At 62.5% G+C, this 20,461-nt stretch overlaps 6 protein-coding genes across 7 annotated transcripts; 4 read left to right on the top strand and 2 right to left on the bottom strand.

The window, feature by feature from the left end:
- Nucleotides 1–1,954: 1,954 nt before the first annotated feature.
- Nucleotides 1,955–7,134, bottom strand: PKAR (cAMP-dependent protein kinase regulatory subunit). Its single transcript, XM_062769592.1, has 10 exons — nt 6,563–7,134; nt 5,606–6,507; nt 5,171–5,517; nt 4,964–5,118; nt 4,596–4,631; nt 4,390–4,474; nt 3,794–3,958; nt 2,201–2,471; nt 2,085–2,144; nt 1,955–1,985 (listed from the first exon to the last, which is right to left on the bottom strand). The coding sequence occupies exons 1-10, from the start codon at nt 6,689–6,691 to the stop codon at nt 1,970–1,972; spliced, it is 2,166 nt and encodes a 721-aa protein (XP_062625576.1). The 5' UTR covers nt 6,692–7,134; the 3' UTR covers nt 1,955–1,969.
- Nucleotides 7,135–8,128: 994 nt separating this feature from the next.
- LOC62_02G003066 (uncharacterized protein) lies at nt 8,129–10,567 on the top strand. Of its 2 annotated transcripts, XM_062769590.1 has the most exons (6): nt 8,129–8,613; nt 8,655–8,719; nt 8,758–9,010; nt 9,068–9,128; nt 9,165–9,280; nt 9,330–10,567. In XM_062769590.1, the coding sequence occupies exons 1-6, from the start codon at nt 8,315–8,317 to the stop codon at nt 10,525–10,527; spliced, it is 1,992 nt and encodes a 663-aa protein (XP_062625574.1). In that variant the 5' UTR covers nt 8,129–8,314; the 3' UTR covers nt 10,528–10,567. The 2 variants fall into 2 exon arrangements, with proteins under 2 accessions (XP_062625574.1, XP_062625575.1); XM_062769591.1 differs by having other exon boundaries at nt 9,068–9,280.
- On the bottom strand, nt 10,556–12,686 carry LOC62_02G003065 (uncharacterized protein; the record flags this gene model as incomplete). The annotated part of the gene is made up of 6 exons (XM_062769589.1): nt 12,180–12,686; nt 11,919–12,142; nt 11,695–11,878; nt 11,562–11,656; nt 11,195–11,264; nt 10,556–11,126 (listed from the first exon to the last, which is right to left on the bottom strand). The coding sequence occupies exons 1-6, from the start codon at nt 12,644–12,646 to the stop codon at nt 10,556–10,558; spliced, it is 1,611 nt and encodes a 536-aa protein (XP_062625573.1). The 5' UTR covers nt 12,647–12,686.
- Nucleotides 12,687–12,887: 201 nt separating this feature from the next.
- On the top strand, nt 12,888–15,585 carry vps1 (Vacuolar protein sorting-associated protein 1). Its single transcript, XM_062769588.1, has 8 exons — nt 12,888–12,993; nt 13,109–13,180; nt 13,228–13,269; nt 13,319–13,378; nt 13,415–13,474; nt 13,522–13,630; nt 13,671–13,820; nt 13,869–15,585. The coding sequence occupies exons 2-8, from the start codon at nt 13,148–13,150 to the stop codon at nt 15,527–15,529; spliced, it is 2,115 nt and encodes a 704-aa protein (XP_062625572.1). The 5' UTR covers nt 12,888–12,993; nt 13,109–13,147; the 3' UTR covers nt 15,530–15,585.
- A 353-nt stretch (nt 15,586–15,938) lies between these two features.
- On the top strand, nt 15,939–17,309 carry METTL26 (Methyltransferase-like 26). The gene is made up of 4 exons (XM_062769587.1): nt 15,939–16,196; nt 16,238–16,618; nt 16,665–16,831; nt 16,990–17,309. The coding sequence occupies exons 1-4, from the start codon at nt 16,166–16,168 to the stop codon at nt 17,191–17,193; spliced, it is 783 nt and encodes a 260-aa protein (XP_062625571.1). The 5' UTR covers nt 15,939–16,165; the 3' UTR covers nt 17,194–17,309.
- A 227-nt stretch (nt 17,310–17,536) lies between these two features.
- On the top strand, nt 17,537–19,792 carry PCL7 (PHO85 cyclin-7). Its single transcript, XM_062769586.1, has 2 exons — nt 17,537–18,736; nt 18,850–19,792. The coding sequence occupies exons 1-2, from the start codon at nt 17,815–17,817 to the stop codon at nt 19,527–19,529; spliced, it is 1,602 nt and encodes a 533-aa protein (XP_062625570.1). The 5' UTR covers nt 17,537–17,814; the 3' UTR covers nt 19,530–19,792.
- Nucleotides 19,793–20,461: the final 669 nt, after the last annotated feature.

Raw genomic sequence — 20,461 nt, 5'->3', positions numbered from 1 at the left:
AGAGTCGCGCGAGTGAAGGATCAACAAGGCTGAAGGTACCCCGCTTCAGTCCAAGGGGGGCGGCGGCGCTGGGCTGGAAGAGGGAGGGGGAGAGATCGACCGGCTCGAGTAGCGTGACTAGTAAAAAAAGTTGTCGATGCAGTAGCAGCAGTCAATGTGATGACGAAGATGATGATGATGTTGTTATCATTGTCGATGCAGCAAACACGAGTCTAGCTAGTGCTTTGCAGTGGTGAGCGTGATGCGTCGTCCTTGCTCCCGATGACGGAAGACGGCCGGCCCACCCAGGACATTGCCATTCCAGGTCCGCGACGCTCTCTTTGGCTCTGGCTCTGGCTCTGGCTCTGCCTCGCTCACATCCGCCAGTCAGCCCGCCCTCCCCCTCCCAGTGCGCGCGTGCGCCGGAATCGCAGTGGGTTCCAGCCGCGCACCTACGACGCGCGGGGGTTGAGGGGGGGGGGCCATGGGCCATAGTCTGTCCTAGTTTCTCGGTGGCGCCGGGGGTATCAGCGACCGAATCCCCCGAGAATGACAATGCATATTACACGCCACAAGTGCTTGTACCGGGAAGGAGGGAGAGGTCAGAGAGGGAGAGGCAGCGCGACCGACGAGACGAGATATGCTGCGTCCCTCGCTCACGTTACGACATTCGTTTAGGTTGGTGGGGACCGTGGCCCTGGCTCGGCGCGCCAGGGCGTGAGCAGTGGTGTGAGCCAGAGAAGAGTCACGACTGTGAGGTGACGCGAGAAGACGGGACGGCGTGCCCCAGATATCTTGGTCGTTGCGTGCATCTGAGTAGTGGGGGTGCCAGTGCGCAGCGCGCAGTCCGCCGTGGCTGGAACATCTTGCATCTCGGTCAACAAGCAAGCATGCCGCCGAAGGTTGTCGAGCTCCTCGTCGTCTCTCGCTTCTCTTCTCGCTCCCGTCCTTGCATCCCCGCCCCCGCTGCCTGCCCCGTCGGCCCTCGCCACAGCGTCGTCGTGCCTCTCATCGGCGACAACATGCATGTCGGCCGCCCTACGCCCTGCGGGCCCACCATGTCCGCGACCCACAGACGTGGGTCCCGCCAAACTCTGGCGCGGTGACGGGCCACATTATTACAGCAGCGGCGAGATGTTGCGCCGTACCTGTGCGTTTATCCACTTTCGTAGCGCCGGCCGATGCGCGGCCCTGGGCACACCCGTGCCGGCGCTTCCTTGTCGTCCAACACGCCAGTTGGGTTGGGCAAAGAGAGCGTTCTGTGCTTTCTTTGCACAACCCGCCACCGCCGGGCACCGATCAGCCGGGCACTTATGTCACCTTTGTGCAGAGACGGCGCGCCAACACCTCCAATGCCCTCCCCGCCGTCGTCGAGCCGCCGAGCCGCCGAGCCGCGCGTGCCTATGCCACAAGTCGTACCGTTTTCGGCTCGGTATCCATGACACACCGACGCCGTTTCCACGCCTCTGGGCACAGCATTGTGAGTGTCGGTTGGGGATGCCCCGGCACTTTTTTTTTATATTGGGCGAGGCTGGTAAAAGTGGCACCGGGACCGTTGACAAGCAGGCTGGCTGGATGTGTCGAACACTCTTTGAACAAGAGACAAGCCGCCGCCACTACCAGCGCGCCAGTCGCCATGCACCGATCCGGAACTTTGACAGACGGGGAGAGGCAGTGCAAAAGACGTCGGAATGCTCACTACCAGCGGCGCCGCCCGCCACCCAACCTGACGACCGATTCGCAGGGCTCGTCTTGTCTGTTGCCACCCTCGTCGCCGCCTCGCGTACGGCAGCACCCATGCCTTTGGCCCCTGTCGTCCTCCTTTTTCCTGAACCCGCCGCCGGCTCACGTCGATGCAGACTGCATCCCGTCCGCTTGGCGGCCCATCACATCGACCACGCAGCGGCATCTTAGAACACACGACGCGGTGATTAAACTATTGTCTCGTCACGGTTTTGTTCTACAACAATCACCAGTCCGTCTATATCGCCTAGAATCGGTCGTTTCTGCCGAGATTATCAGCTAACGAGGTATGCTGGGAGCCAACTGGGGCGACCAGAGACCTCCCGAGCGAGTTCGGCCCCGCCGTAACCACACCAACTCACACTTGACGAGAGTTCTGAACCCGGATGTATAGCCAATTGACAGCTTCCCGTATTCCCGTGCTACAAGCCGGTCAGCGTTTCAATTGAGATCCTGCTGTCACTTGCGCGACACTAACCCTTCTAGTGCCGACACGCCCATGACGTCAAGGCTGGCCATCCGCTCCGCCTTGGCCTCGGCGTCGATCCCAGCAGCGACGAAGCGGCTTCCACCTGTCTCGTCGGTGGGGGACTCTGGTTCAGCCTCCTCTTCTGCCTGTGGTCGTGATCGCTGCCACGCGTCAAACGACTCTCGGATCTCGGCGACGGAGAGAGACGACGTCTTGTCCTGCTTGTTGGCGAGAAGGAGCAAGGGCAAGTGCAGTAGACGCGGCGAGTTGATGACTTCGTCTGGACCGACAGTCAGCGGGATGATGTCGGAGGTTATCAGTGGGAAGTGTCGTGATGATGCCGCGCGTGGCGCATGGCGGATACCAACGCGACTCAAAAAGTCAGTCCCGTCGGTGCTCTGCCACGGCATAACACGGCAGGACTGTATTGACACCCTCAGTCAATGAACAAATCATGACTAAATTGAGGGGCGGCAACCGGACAAACAGTCCAGCAGCCGGCTAAGGCTCTGCGCATTGAGTGGGTCTGCGCATTGAGTGGATCCGGCGAGGTGTCCTTCTCGAGCCCGAGGTAACAGCAGCACACAAGGAGAGCCCGATCAACAAAAGCAAGCAACGAAAGTGGAAGCTCTCAACTCCAGCGAGAGGCAATCAAATTGCCTCTGTTCAGGTCGCCCCGCGCATTCGGCGGCGACCGCCGCTTCTTCACCAGTTGCTATCCCGCCTGCCACAACGCCCTCCGTTCTACTGCTTGCACCACAACCAGTGGGGCCTGAACGAGCAGAAGTAGAGCGATCGTGTGGCACCAGGCATCATCAATGCAAGCAGGGCCAAACGGCGCGCGGGAGACTGTCGCGTCTCGTCGTCCAGTTGCCGCTTGAATCCAGTCTCGTAGAGCTTGAACGAGGCGGAAGTAGAGGAATCTACTACTCGCCATCAACGTAGGCGGCCGTCACAAGGCGCAGACGGCGAGAGGCAGACGGCCCCTTGGCCCCGCCAACCCCCCAACCGGCTCCTCCAGACGCAGACGGCAAGAGGCAGACGGCCCCTTCGCCCCATCACCTCCCCCAACCGGCTCCTATACGCAGACACCAAGAGAGAGGCGGTCCGTTCGCGCCGCCAACTCCCCGAGCCGGCCCCTGTAGGTGCAGAAAGCGATACGGGGGCGAAAGCGGCTCTCTTCCGTAGGTGCAGAAAGCGACACGGGGAGCCGCTTTCGCCCTCCCACTTTCCATCCCGCTCCTCCAGCAGGCTGCCTCTTCTCGAACTTGTCGAGTCTTCTCCACCTGCTGCGTCGTTCTCCAGCCTGCCGCGTCGTTCTCCAGCTTGTTGCTTGACGCCAGACAAAGCGCGTCAAGCGACAGACTAACAACCCCAGTGTCGGCGTCGGGCGAAGCGGAGGCCGAAAATGATGGCAAAGCAGCTTGCAAACTGTCGCTCACGGCGTCTTCCGCCCCGCTGCCTGCTCCATCGTGTCCCTCCTTTCCTCCGTTCACCGCCCCTCTCCAGACCCAGACCCAAGCTCCACACCAGATCCAAACCCACACCAGACCCCAAACCCCACACCAGACCAAAACCTAACCACCACACCAGGCCACTCACCAAACACCTCCCACGTCTCGCTCAACCGAGCCTGGTCCGAAGCGTCGAGCACAAACACGACGGCATGGCACTCGTCGTAGTACTTTGGCCAGATGGACCGGATGTCGCGCTGCCCGCCGAGGTCGAAGAAGTGGAGTGTGGTTGAGGGGAGGGAGATTTTGCCGACTGCGAGGGGTGTGGTTAGTGTCAGCTGCTTCGTTATGGCCTGGGCTCAGTAGGGCTTGCTCTGCCAGACGTCTCTCCCTCCCCCTCGCACTCGCGCTCCCTTCCTTTAGCCTCTCCTTTCCCTCTGCCAGCATCGTTCCTCCACCTCAGCGAGACGAGCAGCTTCAACGGCTTCCAGCAGGCTGGTTCGGCTTCGTGGCCACCATCCACGGCCCAGGCGAGCTCCATCCAGGGGAAGGGCAAGCCGCTGCTGCCGCTGCCCTGGATCAAACGAGTCCTGCCAGATCGCAGGCTTACAAGAAAGCTGGCTCTTCCTGTCCAAGAAAAGCGCGCTGGAGATATCATGTATGTCGTCCTGCAGCTTGCCGGTGGGACCTCGGCCGCTCCGTCTCCTTCGGTCCTGTGCGCCCTCCAACCCGCTCCCGACTCACTGTTCTGTCCAATCGTCGGGCCGATACGGTCAGGCGGTAGCCCAGGAGTGGGGTTGTACAGCGTCTTGATCTTCTCCAGTGCCGTCTAGGCGTGTGTCAGTGGCCCTTGGCCCCACGTCACCATGGCAATACCCCCAATCGTCGCTGCACGCACCGTCTTCCCTGCCTGCACGTCCGTCAGATACATCCCGCGCCGCACTACCCACATTGTCCAGCCCGATGATGACCACCGAGTACTCGTCCTTCCTTGTCAGGTAGTCGTGTAGGCCTTTGAGGAGCGAGTACATGTTGTATTATTGTGGGATGATGGGAACGGTTGCGTTGCGGACGCGTTAGAATAGCTGGCACGTCGCGAGACGTTGAGAATCGGGCCCCGCAGCGGGAGCATTTGGTTGGACATGACGCTCATTGATCGTGCGACGAGTCTCTTCATCAACAGCAGCCTCTCGCCCACCACGCCGCGCTGCAGGTTTCATTGTTACATGCTTCTTCTTCCAACTGCTGCTCCGAAGAGAATGTTTCCCTTAAGTGTAATCCTACTACACTGCCTTTGAATCTACCCTTATCGGCCCACGGCATAGCCGTAACGCTCGCCGGCGCTGCGTGCCATGATGTCCTTGGCGGGGCCGAGGAGACGGGTGAATGCCTGCTCGCCTAGGGCGGCAACACGCAGCTTCTCCGAGGCGCGGACAGTTGCGGCACGGGCCTGGCGGTTGAGGAGCGCCAACTCTGCGCGAGGGTTAGTGGCTGCGATCACCTGCGGCATTGTAGGGACACCCACCTCCAAAGTAGTCGCCCTTGGCATACTTCTTGACGACAGTCTCCTTGCCATCGATGTTCTTGATGGCAACGGCCGAGCCGCTCTCGATGAGGAAGAAGTCATCACCAGCCTCGCCCTCCTTGATGATGTCCTGGCCAGCCTCAAAGGTACGCGACTCGAGGACATCGGCAATCTTGGCTCTCTCCGAAGGCTGGAGCGAAGTGAGGATGGCGACAGTCGACAGGAACGACTCATACAGTCTGCGCTTGCGCGAAGTGTGGTCGAGCAGAATGGTGCGGAACGACACACGGTCAAGGGCCCAGAGGGTGCTAGGCGAGATGGCCACGATCGAGGCGGCACGAGGGGCGCTGGGAATGTCAGTAACGTGGAGGCTCGCGGCATGAGGGCAGAGCTAGAACAGATGCTATGCTGTCAAGTCCGCCCCACCCCACTCACTTGTGCATGAGGGCGAGTTCACCAAACGAGCCACCCTCCTTGCTGGTAGCGACCTTCTTGCCGAGGTCGGCACGGTCGCCCTTCTCAGGCTCGAGCACCTGGCCGTCGCGCTTGACGAAAATGTCCAGCTCGCCCGACTCGACGACGTAGAAGTAGTCACCAGAAGCGCCCTGCTCAATGACAGTCTCGCCAGGCGCAACGGTAACCTCCTTCATGGCGGCGAGGACGTCAGCCTCCTGCTCCTCATCGAGGTTCCTGAACAGGAAGTTGGGCTTGATGGCGCCGCGGATACGTCTCAGCTGCTCCTCGGTCTTGGGGAAGACAGGCATGTCATTGTTGTTGGCGTCTGGGGTCTCCTCGTCCTCCTCAGAGATGAACGCGTTGGCGCTGGGGTCAAACGAGCGGGTCTTGGGCTGAAGCGACTCGGCAGAGACCGAGGTACGACGGCCGAGCGCGTATGAGGGGATCACAGGCTCGGGCTCGTCCTGGTCATCCTCATCGTCGTGAGACGTGTTGTTGCCCACGTGAGAGTTCGAAGGAGCACCGAAGGGCGAAGCGCCGAACGCAGAGTTGCCAAAGGGTCCACCCGAGGCGGGAGCGGGGGCGCTCGTGTCGAAGGGGTCGGCGTCATCTGTAGGCGGGGGAGCGTTCCTAGCCGAACCACCAAACGACGACGAGAAGAGAGAAGCGGCACCAACCGCCGCAGCGCCACCAGCGCCAGCAGCTAGAGCTGCTCCGGCCTTTGGCCCGCCGAAGGGCGAACGGTCATCTGGGCCGCGCTCACCGGGCGACAGCTCTCCCGACGACTGCCACTGGCCGAACGATGACGATGCGCCCGTAGTGTCGAGCTTGCCAGGGCCCTTCGATGATGGCGAGGTAGCCTGGTTCTTTGAACCAGACCTCTGAGAGAGCGTGTCAGTGACGTGTGCGGCTAGGACCGGCTAGATGACCACCCACCTCTTCCCGGAGGCGATCTTGGAACCAGTCTGCGCAGAACTGAAGAATGTCCTTTGGACTTTCGCGCGATACGTCGCGGTTGAGGTCGTTGAGGATCGAGTTGTACTGTGGGTTTGATCCAGCAGACATGGTTGCTAGGATGAGAGAGGTTGAGGGTGGGCGGGTGAGATGTGACGATGAAGTGGATTCCGGGTATTCGTCGCAGTGCCAGCTAGCTTTGGGTGAAGCAGGACTGGCTGGCTAGCTAGGGTAACGTGGGTTCCAATTCAGACTGGTTGTGGCGTGCGAGAGATGTGCTGGCCTAGAAGCTGTCTAGGGCTGGCAAAGGAAGGAAGACGAGGAAGGAGGGGTTGGGCGATGGGTTACAATTGAGCGAGCGCCGCGAGATGGCGGTGGGCGGAGTCGCAAGTGTGGGAGGGGGGGGGGAGGACGAAGATTGGGACTGCCGGTGGGGGTGTCGGCAAAGTGGCCCGGTAGAGCGTGTGCGACGATCTGTGGGTTAGGCGGTTGTGCAGCCCGACTGATTGTCTGTGGAGAAGGGGAGGTGAGAGAGATGTGATGATGGAGTGTGGGTGTGACCTAGGAGGAGGTGGATGCATTCAGGAGGTGGATGTGAGAGGGGGGCACAAGGCGGCAGCCGGCCCAGCCCAGCAGCCAGTGACGATGGATGATCCTGGTGACGATGGGGATGCCGCCGCTTGCAGCAAGGGGGGTGGGTGGGGAGGGGGGGGGAAGGCAGGCGGGCCGGGCGGGGGGGGAGGAGAGCGGGGGCGGCAGGGGTAGGTTGACTTTTGGCGCAGGACTGCTACAAGTGGTAGCACCTGGTGTGTGCCTTCCTTGGCTGCAACTGCAAGCAAGCCAGCCAGCGCGTACAGTGGGCCACCAGGCCACCAGCCAGATGCTAGGCCGCCGCCGTCGCCGCTGCCTGCCGCCTGGCTGATGCTCCTGCGTGCCGTGGCGTCAGTGCCGCAGTGCGCCGCTTGTGCATCTTCGCGTCATTGGCCTTGGCTGACCCCCTGGCGGTCAGATTTGGTTCCGCGACAAGCCATGGCTGAGCCTCGGGGCTATATTAATCAGGCTACGACTTGGGGGTATGACAAATCCACGTAATTGCACATCACGTGACTCGACCTAGCCCGACTGGCTTGCTGTTGTTGCACGGCGTCCGACGTGCGGCGCGCAGCCTGCGCGGTGTGTGGTGAGGGCGGCTGTGGATTTCAGGCGGCGGCGGCGCGTGTGTATCATGAACAGCCGCAGACGACAAGCCGCAGCAGCAATGTACAAGTTGATCTTCCATAAGAGACACATCTCGCAGCTCACTTCCACTCATTTCGTCTCTTGCTCGACTTTGGCGTCTTCGCGTTCAAACTCATCATGCTCTACCACCCACCTATACTCTCCAACTAGGTTTGACGCGTCTAGACCAGACCACCGCCGCCAAATCCCTGTTTACCGTGCCTGAGTGCCGGTCCCTTGTCCCAACTAACAAGCCCCTGTGTTCGAACTCACGGGTGAAGGATCAACCCTTGCCAACAATCCTACTTCCTCAATATCTTTTGCGCGCGTCTCTTACTCCTTCCTCTCAACGACAACGACGACAGAGCAAAGACTTGACAGCTCCACAAAAGGTCGGCGAATGCGGACGCGAACCGCGTGAATTGCCCCTCAACACCGCACCACTGCCACCCGGTTCAGCGGCAACGATCCTACCGCGCCGCCCTTCGCTAAGCCTTCCCCTTGCCGCGCTCCACCATGGCTGCGCCGACCGCGGCGCTCGCGGAGCAGGTCATCAACCTGTCGCTCGACGACGACGAGCTCAAGCGCTCCCCCATGTCAGCCAAGCTCGCCATCCTCACCGACACGTCGTCGACGTCCTCGCCGCCGCCCGCACCGCCCCGGCAGCACACAAGCCACGCCTCGATCTCCTCGGTCGCGTCCCTGATCCAGTCTGAAGGCTCTTCCTCGACGACGCCTAACCGGCCGCCTCGCTCCCCACTCCGGCGCAGCCGAGAAGGCTCGGGAAGCCGCCCACGAGGTACACTGGAGTTTACGTAGGTTCATGTGTGGCCCGAGCAGCGCTCACACGGACCAGGACTCTGATGCTCGAGATCGACAACCTCCAGGCCGAGGTGGCAACGCTGCTGGACAAGATCTATGGTAAATGCTAGGCGGCGGACGACCGCTGACAAGAGCAGAGATTGAGGAGCTGCGCCATTCGCCGTCTGCACGCTCGGCACACGCGGCACGCCTCGACACGCTTCTGTCCGAAGCTGACGCCGCTGTGGACAATCTCACGCCCAGAATCGCCGCCGTGGATCTCATCGGCAGCGATGCAGAGGTTCCCGACCTACTCACTGCTCTTCGCGCCGACTGGGCAAAGGCCACCGCGCAGCACTACCTCGTTAAGCAAGAGCTGCAAGAGGACCCATGGCTGGTCCGTTTCAGGACGTAAGTTACGACATGCGGGTAGTCTACGGCAAGGCACACGCTGACAGGTTCCGCTAGTACGGCCGAGCAGGCCGAAGGTATGATGGATCCTCTGCAGACAAGTCTGGTCGACCTCACAGTATGTGCTCTTGCTTGGCGTGCGCTGACTCTCAAGTCATACGTCGGTCGCATCTTCTCGAGCTTGGGCATCGTGCCCCAGAATGCGGCGGACGACCGGCTGAGCATGGAGCGGTTGCGAAGCATGGCCGTGGCGCATGGTCGGCTGAAGTCGTACGTGGTGGTCATGGCGGCTTAGAGTCGCTCGCTGACGCCGCCGCAGAACCTACGTCCCGAGTGTCAACAAGATTCTCAGGATGATGGAGAAGAGTGTTGCCGATCGGTCGGTCAAGAACGGCGAGGCCCTGCGGCGATTGAACGACATGACGACGAGATGGGCGACGCTGCAAAAGCAACTCGTGCAGCTCGACGCCAAGGTGGCACTGTGCTTGTCGCAGCACGACCACGACGAGCAGCACCATGAGCAACTGGAGGAGCTCGACGACGACCATTTGTTCCTCACCTCACCAAAGATGACTCCGGTGGCCAAGTTGGAGCCGCCCAAGATGAACGTGGGCATGGGTGTTCCACTGCAGCGGGTGCTCAGCGCGGGCGCATCATCCCCTGCGCCGGGGTATCACGGCTCGTCGAGGCTCGGCCCACCGTCCGCGTCCCGGCCTGGATCCATCACGCCCAGCGCGGCCAAGACTTTGCGGCGCAGTCAATCGCGGCCGTCGTTGGGCTCGTCGCTGAACACAATGTCTCCACCCGAACGCCCGCGATGGAACATGTCCACACGGCCGTTCAACATTCCCCCACATCAGACCCCTCCGCCCACCATCCGGCGCCCGAGCAGCAGCTCGCAAGGGTCGGTACCGCCGGTACCGTCAGTGCGCAGGCCTGTAAGCCCGTGGGTCTCGTCACCCGAGTTCAAGACGCCGCGCAAGAGCATGCCGGCGCCACCGCCTGTACCCGCCATGCCCGGGTCTGTGCGGTCCGTTTCAGCCCCACGGCCATCGCTCGGCGCGAGCTTGGGCCGGGCGCCACCCCCCTCGGCCTTCCGGAATGCCTCACCGGCGCCAACGCCCACACGCCCCTCGTCGCGCCTGTCACAGCATTCGAATGGCTCGCACAGCGTGTCGGGAGCAACGTACCGCCCGTTCGTGCCGAGCAAGTACGACCTCCTGGACCAGGAGGTGCAGAAGGTGCTCGACGCCGTGCAGCCGGGGATCATTGTCGCGCGCATCGACCAGCCGCTGCGGCGCGGACAACTGAAAAACAAGGACGAGCCGTGGACCGGTGAGTTCCTGTTTGGCGCAGGCGAGCGTACCACGAGCGTAAAGCTGCTCGAGCTCGCCTCGCGCTCGGGAGGCAAGAAGATCAAGAGCATGGTACGCGCCGGAGGCGCATGGCTCGACCTCGGGGCGTACCTGCAGCGCAAGAAGGAGGAGCGCGCGGCGCTGGACGACGATGTGTTCTAGTAGCTTGGCTAGCAGCAGCAGCATGTATCTATTCATATGGTGTGCCGACCTCGTCGCCCGCGAGCGCGTCGAGGGCGGCGATGATCTTGTCCCACATGTGCACAACCTCTGCCTCCCACCCGCTCTCCTCTTCCTCGGGGATGAACTCGCCCTCGACGCCCTCGGGGCCGAGGACGAGGCCGCGGAACTCGCCGTACGGCCTGGCCCAGGCGAGCATTTTCTCCCTGCCCAACCCTACAATGCTGCGGAGGCGCACGCGCGCCGTCTGGTCCGGGACTGCACCTCCCTCGACAGCCACGCCTCCGCCGCCCTCGGCCCAGCCTTCGCCGCGCAGCGCCGCGACCCATCCCCTCTCGAGCAGCGCGACAAAGTCGAGCAGACAGCGCATAGCGCACGCCGCGGCGTCCTCGTCGCTCACGCCCGGCTCGCCGGCAAGCGGGATGAGCGGTAGCGAGATGAGATACCCCACCGCGGCGGGCGTCAGGTTGAGCAGGTAGCTCGTGCGCATGGACCCCCACGGGTCCGGGGCGGGGATGGAGAGGATGCCTTCGAGGAGGGGGTTGAGGCGGTCCAGCGTCGCCGTGAGGGAGTGGAGCGCGCTGTGGTGTGAGCGGGGGCCGGGGGAAGAGGAGGAAGGAGAGAGGGAGGGAGGGGGAGCACAACGCACTGCTTCTTGCCGTCTCGCTCCAGATGCGCCAGCTCGGCGTCGAGATGCGTCCGCAGGTGGCCTTCCTGTGCTGCGCTGAGGGAGAGCGCTGGTGTTGCTGCTGTCATTATCGATGGAGAGGAGTGAGATAGTGAGATGATGTTGCTGCTCATGTGGAGGCCGGCTATGCCGTCACTTGCCGCCCCAAGGCCGCCTTGGCACCAACTCTTCGACCGAATCGTGATCACAATGCATTCTACATGGATGTGGGGCTTGCTATGCTGCTGCTACTACTGCTACGTGTTCGGTGACTATTACTCGGTCGTTCACCGCCACCACCGCCACCGCCGCCACCGCCGCCTCCGCGACTAATCCCACACCAGCGCACCGTTCTCAATCGTCGCCTTCTGCCCGCCAGACAACACCTTGCCGTTCGTACGCTCGACCTTCTTGTTAATCTGGTAAATCTCGTTGATGCGCTCGCTTTCACCGTCAGCTGACCCCTCGGTGCTACTACTCACCGCTCGAGCGTCTTCTTGTGCTGCGCGAGGCGGCGGAGACGGTCGGCCTCCTCGGCGGCCTTTTGCACCTTCTTCGCGTCGGCCTTCTTGGCATTCTTGCGCTGGATCTTGGTGAGCCCGTCCGACGTGTCCGCGCTGTGCTTGTACACCTTGGGTGCGCCGCCAATCGACACCGAGACCGGCTCTGGCGGGACGTCAGAACACAACCCAACACACCGGCGTACTCTTCTTCGACGCGACGACGTTCCACGCGTCCTCCTGCACACGCGGCGCCGGCGCCTCGTCGTCCGAGTCGCTCGTCGACTCGGTGTAGTCCTCCTCAAAGTTCGGCACCTTCTCCGCCGCAGACAGGCGGCGCACCGGCTCCGGCCTGGCCGCCGGGGACGACGCCGACGTGATCTTCATCACGCGCGCGAGCTGCGGAGCGCGGTCCTCGGGCTCGAGCATGCTGTCATCGTTAGTTCGGCTCACAGCGCTCCACTCACTCGTCGACCTTGGTCTTGCGCGGCTTGGGCACGAGCTTCTCAGCGAGCGTCTTGGGCTTGACCGGCGTCGACGGGGTACTGGAGCCGCCAGCCGCGGCGGCAAAGGACGCGGGGGCAGCCTTGGGCTGGTCGCGTGCGCTGTCGACGGCCACGGCAGCTGGCGCCGGCGCCGTCACCGGCGCTGGCGTGGCCTTCGCCGCTGCACCCTTGCTTTTGCCCTTCTTCGGCTTGGCTGGCGCGTCCGACTCGACCTCGCTAATGGCTGCCGAGGGCGCGTCGTCACTGTTGCCGTTGCCTGCACCGCTCTTACCCGCCGCCTTCCTTTTCGACTTTTTGTTCTTCTTCTTGCCGCTGCCGCTGGCGCTGCCGCCTGCTGCGTCGGTCGCCTTGGGCATGAGCTGGTACCCAAAGGCGAGGACCACCACCAGCGCGGCGCCGACGAGCGCCTCGGTGGAGATGTAGGGCATGGTGCGGGGTGGGTGTTTGTGTTGCAAGTCGGTGGTGTCGAGGAAGGTGGAAATGCAAGTGGAGGTTGCTGGTGTCGCCTCCACGGTGGACGACCAGACCATGACGCTGGTTGGTGGAGGAATTTCCACTTGTAGTAATTTGTTCCGTCAGGTCACCAGAGTTGCGCGTCGTGGGTGGCGGCGGCGTGTCCACGGCGACAAGGGCCATGGTCGTTTCGACGTTGCCAGCTCTACTCCATCGCTCAACTTCCTTCTCGACCCATCAACCGGCTCATCAACCACAACCTTGCTCCATTTAATACAGCCAACAACGCAATCAACGACAGCTTGACGGCCCTATACCCTTAGTACGTCTGCTTGAGAGCTGCACTCCGAGCCCCACCCCCATCGCCGAGCGCACGACCCCCTTCATATCGTCACACCCCACGACATTCCACGCAACTAGTGCTGACAACCCTCCAGCAACATCACGAGCAGTACGGGACAGCTAGACCGCCCAAGATGGACCAGCAACTCATCAACCTTGTCAACAAGGTCTGTGCCGCGGCGCCGAAGCGGAGCTCAGCTGACACCTTGCACAGCTCCAGGACGTCTTTGCGTCGATCGGTGTCCAGAACAACATCGTAGGTTGATGGGAGGCAAGGTGTGCAAGCAGATTCTAACCATCTACAGGATCTGCCTCAGATCACTGTCATCGGCTCGCAGTCGAGTGGCAAGTCGTCCGTTCTCGAGGTGAGCGCCGCCCAGTCATCACAGCTAACGTCATAGAACATTGTCGGCCGCGACTTCCTGCCCCGTGGTACCGGTATCGTCACCCGTCGTCCATTGGTGAGCTACGACCGAACTTTCATCGATCAACTTACTCACACGCGCAGGTTCTCCAACTGATCAACCGCCCCGCGACGTCCAGGGCGGCCAACGGCGACAACAAGGAGGGAGAGAAGAAGGATGATAGTGAGACAAAGAAAGACGGCGACAAGCCGGGTGAGCATCACCGACTCCAGCGAGACTGACCCATACCCAGAGGAGGCCCTTTCTAAGCTTAGGATCAATGAGAACAACCCCGACGAGTGGGGAGAGTTCCTCCATCTCCCCGGCCAAAAGTTCCACGACTTTGGTAAGATCCGCGACGAGATTGTGAGGGACACTGAGAAGATGACCGGCAAGAACGCTGGTGAGTGGTGATGAGGGCGTGAACTTGCGCAGTCGCTAACCCCCGCAGGCATCTCGCCCAACCCCATCAACCTCCGCATCTTCTCGCCCAACGTCCTCACCCTCACCCTGGTCGACTTGCCCGGTCTGACCAAGGTGCCCGTTGGCGACCAGCCCCGTGACATTGAGAAGCAGATCCGCGACATGCTCTTCCGCTACATCTCCAAGCCCAACGCCATCATCCTCGCCGTTACCGCCGCCAACACCGACTTGGCCAACTCGGACGGTCTCAAGCTCGCCCGCGAGGTCGACCCTGAGGGAACGCGCACCATTGGTGTCCTCACCAAGGTCGACTTGATGGACCAGGGAACCGACGTTGTCGACATTCTTGCTGGCCGTGTCATTCCCCTCCGCCTCGGCTACGTCCCCGTCGTCAACCGTGGTCAGCGCGACATTGACCAGTCAAAGTCGATCGCCTCGGCCCTCGAGAACGAGAAGAAGTTCTTTGAGAACCACCCCAGCTACGCCAGCAAGGCCCAGTACTGTGGTACCCCTTGGCTCGCTCGCAAGCTCAACATCATCCTCATGCACCACATTCGCAACACGCTCCCCGACATCAAGGCGCGTATCAGCCAGCAGCTCATCAAGTACCAGACCGAGCTGGCGTCGCTTGGTGGTGCGCTCGGCGAGACCAACCCCGGCAGCGTTGTCCTGTCGACCATCACCGAGTTCTGCAACGAGTTCCGCTCGTCGATTGACGGTAACAACAACGACGTCTCTCTCAACGAGCTGTCCGGCGGTGCCCGTATCTCGTTCGTCTTCCACGAGCTGTACAACAACGGTGTCAAGAGCATCGACCCCTTCGACCAGGTCAAGGACGGTGACATTCGCACGATTCTGTACAACTCGTCGGGTTCGACCCCCTCGCTGTTCGTCGGCACTGGTGCCTTTGAGATCATTGTCAAGCAGCAGATCCGCCGTCTCGAGGACCCCTCGCTCCGCTGTGTCGCCCTCGTCTACGACGAGCTGATTCGCATTCTCGGCCAGCTGCTCACCAAGACCTCCACCTTCAAGCGCTACCCCGAGCTCAAGGACCGCTTTAACCTCGTCGTCATCAACTTCTTCAAGAGCTGCATGACGCCCACCAACAAGCTCGTGTCTGACATGGTCTCGATGGAGGCATGCTACATCAACACGACACACCCCGACTTCCTCAACGGCCACAAGGCCATGGCCATTGTCCAGGAGCGCCTCAACGCCAACAAGCCTCCCGAGAAGATTGACCCCAAGAAGCCCCCTCAGGCTCACAAGGACCTCGACTTTGAGACCAAGAACAACCAGGAGAGCTTCTTTGGCTCGTTTTTTGCCAAGGACAAGGCGCCAAAGCGCAAGGGTGCCGCGGCAATGGAGGCGCCTCCCTCGATGATCAAGCCCGTGGCTCAGCTGAGCGACCGCGAGCTGATGGAGACCGAGGTGATCAAGCTGCTCATCAACTCGTACATGAGCATTACAAAGATCACCCTCATCGACATGGTCCCCAAGGCAATCACCCTCAACCTGGTCAACTTTGCCAAGGAGAACCTCCAACGGGAGCTGCTCGAGCAGCTGTACAAGCCCGATGTTCTGGACGAGCTGCTCAAGGAGTCGCCCGATGTCGTTGCCCGGAGGCGAGAGTGTGTCAAGATGGTTGCGGCGCTCAACTCTGCCGAGGCGATTGTCGCGGCCGTGTAAGCATAGACGAATGGATGATGGATGTTCACGATTGGCATGCATACGTGATAGAGCGGCAAGTGTCGCGCGGAGTGTGCCGCGGGGTGTGGCGGGCCCTGTGCACACAGTGTACCGGTCGTTGTTGTTGCTGATGCGTTCGGGCCGGTTGTGGTGTACGGCCGCAGTGGACCAGGGTCAAGATACTCTGTGGCCCGAACCCGTCCCTAGATGTTGCCTGTACGGCCGTCAAGGCAGTTTGGACGCTGATTCGACTGCGGAGATTGGGTGGGTCGAGGGTTCAACAATCACGCTTTCGGGTCTTGGACAAGTTGTTGTCGGTGACGTAACGGCCCAACGACGCAACATGCTGTCGGTCAATGTTGCCGCCCACCCGAACCTCGGCGACATCTCATACCGCGTTCCTCATCTCATTGACCAAGAGTCCTTGCTGTGGGCGTCAGCGGCGCGAGGATAAAAGGACTCCGTGTTCCCATCAGCGAGGGCAGTACCACTCTGTCTGGCCTATCGCCCTCCCCCCGCAAGACAATTTCCAACACCTGTCCCCCGCCCCTCACACACCGACCACACGACCTCGACCTCAACACAATTCAGCGACTCACTCATCTCCCACTTCGCAGCCTCCACGCGGCCAGCACAATGTCCTACCCCTCCGTCATCAGTCAGAAGGGTACGCGCGGCCTCTCTTCAACACTTGCTGACCCCACCCAGGCTCCGCCGCGCGCAACCTCGAGCCCGTCCTCGAAGCCCTCGCGCCGCTGATCAAGCCCCCGCCCGCTGCAGCCCCAGCAGCCGACCCCGAGACCCCGCACCAGCCCAACCCGCGCCCCTGCCTCCCGCCATCGACACCAGCGCGGCGCGTGCTCGAGCTCGCGTCGTACCCCTACGAGCACATCCGCGCGTATGCGGCCACTTGGCCCGACGTCGAGTTTACCGGCACGGTGCGCGACGCGACCGAGGCGGCTGGCGTTGGGTCGGGCGCGGACTTTCCCCCGAATCTCAGACGGCCGGCACAGCTCGACGTCGCTGTTGACGAGGACTGGGAGCTGCTCCGTGGTCACACGGGCGAGGGGTACGATGGCGTCGTGATGCGTAAGTTTCCCGGCAGGATGGAAGGCGTTGGCTGACCCACTCCCAGTCAACCTCGTCCACTGTATGCCTGAAGGCGCGGCAGAGGACGTGTTCCGTAACCTCTCGCCTCTGACTCCTGGCGGACGCAAGCTCCTCGGGCCGTGCGGCTGGATCGCGGCGTACGGCGCATATCTCAACGACGACGGCAGCTTCCGGTCCGAGGCGGACAAGAAGGTGGGTAGATGTGTTGTGGCGGGGTCTGTGCGCGGTAGCCGGCGGCATGCTGTGTGCAGCAGGGTATGCGAATGATGCCACGGTGTCTGCATTGGCATGACGATCGTGGCCCTACGCGCCCGACCGACCTCCTGAACACAGCTGACGCCATGGCACAGTTTGACGCCGAGCACATCAAGGCGACGCACCCTTCGCTCGGGCTGCGCACCCCGCACTCTGTGACGGCGCTAGCCAACAAGTGGGGCTTTGACGAGGTCGTGCGCGCCGACATGCCCAAGGGCAACCTGTGGCTCGTGTGGCAGGCGTGTACGCGCACCGAGGCCGACATGACTGGGCGCGAGAGTTGGATTGCGTCGCCATAGGCCAGCCATTGGGCGGCGAGTTGATTAGCTTTGTATTTTTTTCCTTCTCAGTGACATCATTGGAATCTATTGATTAGGATTAGGCTGCTCGTGGATGGATGGCATGCCATGCTGCATGTGGTGGGTCAAAAGGAAGACAGGGAAGACAAGGAATTTGATTCCGGGTACCCCGTTGTTGGGTGGCCACACGGCCACACACACACGTTCATGACTTGGCGAGCCACTGCGCGCGCGCGGCGAGGCAGCGGCGACGGCGGCGGCAACACAACACTGCCATGCAGCACCACCTTCCCTGGCTTGCTGCCCCCCAACCACCACCACCACCGGCTTCACCATCCGGCATCGACAATCTACAAGTCGCATCATCTCTCCTATACTCTGGTTAATAACTATACTGCACAGCACACACACTCTCATCACATCGCACACATCTCACATCACACACACAAGCAAGCACACACGCACTACCCGCAGCGACAGCACTCGCTCACTCTGTCCAACTGTAGCACCTCCTAGACATCAAACACGCTATCGCTCGCGCCTTCACCCGCCGTTCCCGGGGTTCCTTTCGCAAGTCCCCAGCCTCGTCGTTACTAGACTCTAGACCCAGGCATCCCTCACATGTCGTCAGCATCGAGAGCCGAGCTGGCCGCCGACATTGCCGTCGCAGCGACGGGCGTCTTCACCGCCGCGTCGCCATCATTAGTCGCAGCACAAGCAGCAGCAGCGAACGGCGCCGAGGCTGACGCCGGTCCGAGCAGCCGTCGGCGCCCGTCGACAGCGGGGTACCGCTCTGCATTTGAGCGGCGGCCCAGCGAAGGCGAGAACGCCAGTGCCAGCGCGAGCGGGAGCGGTAGCCGGACGCCGCGCCAGCGCAACCACTCACCCGATACCACGCTCGACCGGCGCTCACCGCCGCGCGAGGCGAGCCCGCATCTCGACCTCGCGAGCTACCCGACCCCGACGCTGCTCCGCCTCCTCGCAGCCCTGTTACAGCAGATTGCTACGGCCAACGACCAGCTGCGCGCCGAGCAGGAGGAGGACAAGGAGGGCGAGGACAAGACGGCGGCGGCGGAGAGCGCACAGCCCCAGCCGCAGGCGGCCAACGAACACGACGAGATCAGCTCGACGGCCACGGCGGGTACGGGCAGCGCGCAGTCGCGCTCGAGCATCGCGCACCCCTCCCCGACGACGGCGCTGTTCCACGACGAGCCGCCCCCCGACCTCGCGGCGGGCGACAGACTGTTCACCGCGAGCAAGGTGTCGCTGTCGCATCCGTCGTCGATTCTCAGCTTTCACGCGCGCCACGTTCCGTCCATCTCGATCGAGGCGTACCTCCTGCGTATCCTCAAGTACTGCCCCACGACCAACGAGGTCTTCCTCGGCCTCCTGGTCTACTTTGACCGCATGAGCAAGCTCGGCACCCCGAGCGGCGTGGGCGGGACCAGCGCCGCCGTCGGGCCAAGGGGATTCGCCATCGACTCGTACAACGTGCATCGTCTGCTCATCGCCGGTGTAACCGTCGCAAGCAAGTTCTTCTCGGGTGAGTACTGACACGGGGGCGGTGATTTTTTGTGCGGAAGTGGCCATTCGGCTGTTACCCAGTGCGAACCATTTAGGTTCTCCCGACGCTAGGCAGTGACTAACCAATATCAGACGTCTTCTACACAAACTCGCGTTACGCAAAGGTCGGCGGCTTGCCACCACACGAGTTGAACCAGCTCGAGCTGCAGTTCCTCCTGCTCAACAACTTTACGCTCATGATCCCCCCAGAGGAGATGCAGCGCTACGGCGACCGCCTGCTCGCCTACTGGCAGGGACGCGAGCACGAAGCCGGCGTCGACTCGGTCCTGCCTGGCGAAGAGCACCGAGCTCGGCAGGCCGAGCGGGAGCACCGCGAGCGGGAGCGTGAGCGTGAGCGCGAGCGCATGCGGCACCAGTCCAAGGAGCGACGTGAGAACGAGCGGGCGTCGACGCACACACCGATGGACGTGGACGAGGCTGCGCCGAGGGCCCGCGACTCGACGACCTCGGCCCCGCCACAGCAGCCTTCATCCACCGCCCCGACGACACCAGCACCATCGACGCACAACCACCTCCACCGGTCCGCGTCGTTGCCTAGGCGAGGGGGCGACCAGCAGCAGCAGTCCGCCGCTTCTGCTCCCAACAGCACGACACGAGGACGACCAGGCGTCAGCTTTGCTCCCCAGCCAAAGCACTCGACAGCCGGGCTGCCGCACGAGCGCAGTACCACGGTGCCGTCGTCGTCGGCGTCGTCGATGCTGCGGAGGTGGGCACACGGCGGGGACGGAGGGGTCGTTGGGGTTGAGCAGTAGACAGAGCTTGCGTGCGGGAGCGACTTGGACGGGGGCCGAGGGGGACGTAGCACCGGCCGGACGAACGGGCGACTGATAAGCACTCGGGAGGCTTTCTCGGCTGGGTGTGCACCGTAACCGGCGGCGAGCGACAGGCGCGGGGGCCGAACTCGTCACGCCTCCATGCATTGATAGTGATTGAGGGCGAGTGAGCGGCGGCGACAGGGCTGGCTGTGGATCGAATGCCGATGGCGTCGGGACGGCGTCGGCAAACTTCGGCTAGGAGATGGCGGCGGCGCGGCGGCGTGGGCGCCGCTGGCAGGCAGCTGACGTGCGTGCGCCGGCTCTGGCGGGGAGCAACGTCTGTCTGTCTGCGCTGCGCTGCGCTCGCTCTAGCCTCCGCATTTTGCACAGTCTACGCCGGCCCGCGCGCCCGCCGAGCATCTAGCGTCTCTTTGGATGTCTTTGGGTCATGAACCAATGAGTAGACTGTAATGTGGGCAACGAGCGAGAGCCAGAGGTCTGGAGGCAGCATGCAGGGCAAAGAGCGGCGGCAGAGGGGGCCTAGGCGTCGTCAATGTCTGGGCTTGTCGGCGGAGTCAGGAAGGCAATCAACCAAGCGCGCAGGGTAGTTGGGTGTACATATTAGGGCACCGCGCGCCGAGGCTGCGTGCGCTCGGCGCTGTGGCTCGGCGGTCGGCGGCGACTGGCCGCTGGCGGCGCGCGGCGATGGCGAACGGGCCAGAGGGAGGTCGCTGGTCGGAGCATGCCATGCATTGCGCGCGCAGTCCGCCAAGCCAAGGTCTCGCAGCGAGATGGACAGAGGTGGTTTTGCGACGAGGCAAAATGAACTGGGTGTTCGTCGCCGCTGCTGTTGTTCTCCTCGCCGCACCACCACCACCACCACCGCCAGCACGCCATTGTCGCCACGCCGCACCGACCGCAATTTGTGA

The sequence above is a fragment of the Vanrija pseudolonga genome, chromosome 2 (genome assembly GCF_020906515.1).
Source record: "Vanrija pseudolonga chromosome 2, complete sequence".
In the NCBI taxonomy this organism is placed as follows: domain Eukaryota; kingdom Fungi; phylum Basidiomycota; class Tremellomycetes; order Trichosporonales; family Trichosporonaceae; genus Vanrija; species Vanrija pseudolonga.
Note: the sequence above shows the minus strand (reverse complement) of the source record. Positions and strands in the feature narration are given on the sequence as shown.